Below are 5,258 nucleotides of genomic sequence, written 5' to 3'. Positions count from 1 at the left end.
AAAGGAGCTGCGTTGTCTAAGGCAGTACGCAGAGAACTAGCAACCCCATCAACAAGATGTATACAAAAGAGCAGCATAGCAGTGAAATGAACATTTCCATTTAAGTGCAGCAGTGATCAAATGTAAACAATGTAGGAGAGACATGAACAAAAGGCATTGATGTGGAGGGATCAGTTTAGTGCAAAATACATAAGTAAATAAATATAGTGCAAATTTAAAGGTATCTGAACATTGGTTTGGTGTCATCAGTGTGATGGCGGTGGGGAAGAAGCTGCTGCAGAACCTGCTGATCCTGCATTGAATGCTGGGAAGCCTCTTCCCAGAGGGCAGCAGGGAGAACAGTCCATGGTGGGGGGGTGAGGGGTCATTGATGATGTCACGGGACACGCAGAGCTGGGATGAAATGTCTTTCATGGAGGGAAGAGGAGCCCCCATGATCCTCTCTGCTGTTCTCACCTTCTTCCAGTCTGAGGCGCTGCAGCCTCCACACCACACAGTGAACCAAGACAAGTGTAAAAGTCACGCAAAAAGCCATTAACATCATAACATTGGTTTAAAACATAAGAATGGGACCTAGTTCTGCCAGCTGACCGTCTTCCTCTGTGCCCTAGTTGGGGAAGCACTGAGCTCAACATGGTGGCATCAAAAGATTCAGTCAAACAAACAATCCTCTGTGGGCGTGATGAGGCATCATCAGGTGAAAATCCCCCCATAATCAAACCTTTACCAGATATATTATTCAAGCCGTTTCAGGAAGCACCAGCAGAGGGCAGCAGGGTAACTTGTTAGAGGAACCTATTGTGATCATTTGTGATTGGAATGAGGGTCATTCTGCATGTGTATCTATTCCCTTATACTTTAGTTTTTGCATAATTTATATATCCAGTGGTTGAGTTTTAAAATCTTTTCCAGGAGGTCCTACGAAATGGAAAGGCCAAAAGTATCGCAGCTGGAAGATGGCCCAGCCTGCTGAGCCTAACGTGTCCACGAAGTAGTGGCAGCGGCAGCAGCAGTGAGCTGTCTCTGTCCAGTGCTGGCAGCGAATACTCCAGCGGGTCTCATACCTGGGCAGACGGACGGGGTTTCTCCAAACAGGTACAGTTTAGGTTCTCTTTATCTCGTGTGACTGACCTTATGCTTAAAGAACAATTAAACATTTATTAATGTCCCCACAGTGTGGCCCCAGCCGTGACAAACGGATGAGTACAGGCTCAGTATCCAGCAATCATTCAGTCTTCATTGAGCAAACTGACCTGGGATGGAAAGAGGGCCATATTCTGAGAGGCCTAAAGCATCTTCAGATGAACAAGTCCAAAGAGGCAACCTCAGCTGCAGCATCACACTGCAAAGACTGTATGACCTCAAACGAGGGTATATACTCTTCTGGTGTCAAGTCACGCCAACAAGGTTCTCCTTCCAAGAAACCTCCAATATGTAAACCTGTAAGCACTGATACAGGGGCTTCCATCCTGGACATTGAAGATCCAGATGAGAAATCCCATTCAACAGAATCAGGTGACCGAGCAACAAAAAAACATCTTCATTTGGACACACTGATAGTCACCGACGCTGACGAAAAAGCTCTGCGAGAAAACTCATCTATTCCAGCTAATTCTGGTCTTTTTCCTTCACCTGACTTTGACAACTTCCTATATTTAGAGGGACCCACAGTCAAACCTGGAGTGAGCCCAACAGATAGCCTTACAAGGTCTGCAGGGATGAACAAGAACTCATTGGATGAGCAAATATTTTCTGTCCAGAAGATCAGCGATAGGAATAACAACCAAGAACGGTCCACTGACCGTAAATCCAGACTTGATTCTAATAAAAGACAACAAGCTAGACTTCCCATCAAACAAACAGAAGCAGAGCTAAATGATGTCAGTTCATTAGTTCAGCATTCTGCAACAAGAGCTCTAAGCTGTATGAATGAAGCCAGACAGCGAAGCTCCTCCATGGAGGTGCCTCACTGCAGAGACCAGGCAAACCAAGCCGGCTGGGAAAGCAAGGCCTGGACCAGCTCAGAATCGCCACAGAGGAGGCCAAAACTGCACTTTTGTGACTCGGCAAGGAAGGCGTTTATCCTGCGAAGCAAGAGTGCAGATGGAGGCCAAGAACAACTTAAACATACCCACTCTCCTCTCCATCAGAAGCTTATCAAGGGTCAAAGGTCCAAAGGGCAGCAAAGCCCACGCTCGCTAGCTCCCAGTGTTCCAGCCAAAAGGGCAAACCCTCACACCTCAAGCCAATGCACATTAGCTCAAATGGAGAAAGACCAAGATGTTTTGGTGTCAGCAGGTTCCAAGTCTCTTGAGAGCGTGCCACAGCTGTCTCCACTTGCATCTCCTGTAAAACAGTCAAAGATTCTTAAGTCACCAGGCATTAAAGATAGCCCAAAGAGTCCCACTAACCAATCAGCTAGAGTCTCTAGCAATGATTCTATTGAAGAGAACATCTATGACAACCTGCCATGTTCACCACAGAAACAGAGACGCCAAGAACAAGACTGTGATCGGCTGAGATCGGAACAAAGGTCTCCATCTCCACCCCTACCACCGGGTCGAACTACTTCCCTTCTCCTTAGATCCGTCTCAGAGTGCGCAACCAAAGACAAAAATGTGACAAGTCCGATTCAAAGTTCAACCACTGGCAAGCCATCATCAGCTATGGCTAAGACAAATCCTGAGGTCAGTTCTGCTCTAGAAACTCAACAATCCAACAAGAAAACAGATGAAGACCCAAAAAGGACAGATATTCCTAGCTCAGTCTGCCTCTCCAATCAATCAAACATCCCTCATGCCCCTGTTCAAGAATCAGAGCCTTCAGATTCGTTTCAGCTCGATAGAATCATCTCATGTCCCAATGGGAACGGAGCTCCCAGTATGTCAACAAATCAGAATATTCTGCAAAGATCCCAACAGAGCATCAGTGAGCCAAAACTTTCGGAAGTCTTGCCCACTACTTTCTCTCATGTTTTCCACCATGCGATGCCGGGTAATCCCCACACCTCCACTTCCAATGCTGTAAAGAGGTCTCTTCCTGTGAATGCCAAATCTCATGAAGCAATCTCTGGACATAACGGGACTACCTTTCTGGTTTTTGGAGGACAGAGTAAAGACGAAGCACACAGTCTTCAGACACTCCAGACGTTTAGATGTGATCCCCATGTGATGCATAACTATGGTGAACGGGAGACATCTTGTAGGAAGATTGAGACCCGCTGTAACTCCCTGGATTCTGAGCCACTTCAGCCTGTTGGATCTGACACTAGTGGGATGTTAGACTGGGGATTCGATGAGCAGGGCTGGCTCTTTAAACGGTCCGTATCCGTTTCTACCAGACCTCTTCTAAAGCCAGTTCTGGGCATGAATGGAGCTAAGGCTCGTAGTCAGAGCTTCGGCGCGCGCTACATTGACAGGCAGAGTTTCAACAGATCTGGAAAGGTACGTACCCAGATCAAAACCCATTCAGGGAGCTCCCTCAATTCTCTTGGAGACGTCCTTCCAGGTAGTATGAGCTGCTCCAGCAGCTACCACTGTCCGATGAATAGATCACTTCTCAACAACTTTTTGATTGAAGAAGGGTTAAGGGTTCCCTCTCACTTGGGGTCCTCCAGTGAAAAACTTCAAAGTCTTAAACTCCAGCGAGAGCAGGCCAGGCGGCTTCAGATCGAGCAACAGTTTTCAAGCGCCTTTGGAGAGCCGGTCTCTGAGGAACCGGAGAGACAAAGCACTATAACCACCATTGAAGAGAAAGTGATGCTTGGGATTGAGGAGAACTTGCACAAGTCCCAGGAAAATGAGAAAACTAGTGAAGTGAAGCCCAAGTCAGGCTCTAGCATTGCTAGTTGGTTTGGATTCCGTAAGAGTAAGCTTCCTGCTCCAAGCAACAAAAAGACGGATCCGCCAGAAGCCAAAAAAGAAAAGCGGGAACAAAAGATTACATCTCTGCTGGGAGGAAAAAGTGCAAAGTCTGACAAGAAGAAAGACAGACGGAAAAGTGATGGAAATGATTGGTAAGAGTTCCTGAAATCATGACTGTATTCTCTGAGTCTAGAAGTGACTGAATCTGTTCTCACTACTGGTTCTTAAGACACAGCCCAGAATTTTCCTACATTTAAAACTCCTGATTCAGATGTTTAACGTCCAACAAATCAATGGAAAGCAGTTGAAGTGAAGCAGAGGTTCAGGGCAGGGTGGCTTAAGGACCAGGTAGAAGAAAACCGTCAGATCCCAGACTTCCTCGTCTGGTGGCCCAGTCCTGGCAGCTTCAGTCAACTTAACTAGACTGGAAAATGTTGATGAATGGTTTTATTTTTTCAGCTCTGTGGGAATAAGAGAGTCACATGATGCAGTCCGGGCATGCATCTCCATGCCCTGCCCAGGAATGTCCCTCAGTGAGGTCCAAGGACACGCCCACCTCATGGGGGATCCTCAGGTAAAGGCTTCCTGTCGACTCCTTTATCTCAAATAGAAACTCAAACTTAATCCAGACAGTGAAATTATGAAAGAAGATCCAGATTAGGATCAGTTGATTGATTCCAAATCCTTAGAATAATCAGTAGTCATAGTTCATCAAATCTCGACACCACGCCCACATTCCAGAGTGACAGCTGGAAGTCCCGCCCTCATTAATTAATAATGACTAAAAATTATAATGATGTTATTTTTATAAAAACTGTTATAATTATTAATTATTATTTTTATGTATTTATTATATAATCATTGTTAACATTTCAACCGGTGCCTGGAGCATCTGACCTCTGACCTCTGACCTCTAACTGCAGGGTTAAATCTGAGCTTAATCCTCAATCCTGGGAAATTAATCCAACAAAGAGTCTCATTAAAACATATGATTATTATTTACACAATTTGGATAAAGCAATTAAAGCAACGTTTCTTGTTTCATAATTGATAATGATTTTTAAAATGATAATTTTGGTACCCCTTCCTTAAAAAATCAAGAAACATCCGCTGGACTTGGTTTCCAAGGTTTTAAGACGTTTCTCTTCCCATCCAGGAAGCTTTCTCAGTTCAAACGTCTGAATCCGCAGTGAGTTTGAGTCTTTATAGACGAAGCCTTATTATTCTGTTAACGTTGAAATAAAACCCGACGCTGTTAGGAAAGAATTACAGACTGTTTCTGGAATGTGTGAAATGGAAGAACTGGTTTAGATCTCAGCGCTACTTTCTGTAAGATTGTGGGTGTCCAAGTCCAGCCTCCATGGGCCCCGGGTCCGTGCTATAGCAGCTCTGCAG

The 5,258-nt window shown here is 45.2% G+C and overlaps 1 protein-coding gene across 1 annotated transcript; it reads left to right on the top strand.

Moving 5' to 3' along the window:
- The first annotated feature begins 907 nt into the window (after positions 1-907).
- On the top strand, positions 908-4,792 carry LOC107096150 (nck-associated protein 5-like). Its single transcript, XM_015392667.1, has 4 exons — positions 908-1,095; positions 1,176-4,015; positions 4,323-4,437; positions 4,787-4,792. Exons 2-4 carry the CDS (start codon positions 1,200-1,202, stop codon positions 4,790-4,792), a joined length of 2,937 nt encoding a protein of 978 aa, XP_015248153.1. The 5' UTR covers positions 908-1,095; positions 1,176-1,199.
- The last annotated feature ends 466 nt before the right edge of the window (positions 4,793-5,258 follow it).

This window comes from Cyprinodon variegatus, unplaced genomic scaffold (genome assembly GCF_000732505.1).
Source record: "Cyprinodon variegatus isolate N-32 unplaced genomic scaffold, C_variegatus-1.0 Scaffold602, whole genome shotgun sequence".
In the NCBI taxonomy this organism is placed as follows: Eukaryota; Metazoa; Chordata; class Actinopteri; order Cyprinodontiformes; family Cyprinodontidae; genus Cyprinodon; species Cyprinodon variegatus.
The sequence above is the reverse complement of the archived record's forward strand: the minus strand, read 5'-3'. Positions and strand labels throughout refer to the sequence as shown.

Bases quoted from the DNA above. Each gene is read 5' to 3' on its own strand.
- LOC107096150 (XM_015392667.1), top strand. From the start codon at position 1,200: ATGAGTACAGGCTCAGTATCCAGCAATCATTCAGTCTTCATTGAGCAA. The intron at 4,016-4,322 runs GTAAGAGTTCCT...TTATTTTTTCAG, and splicing joins AAAAGTGATGGAAATGATTG to CTCTGTGGGAATAAGAGAGT.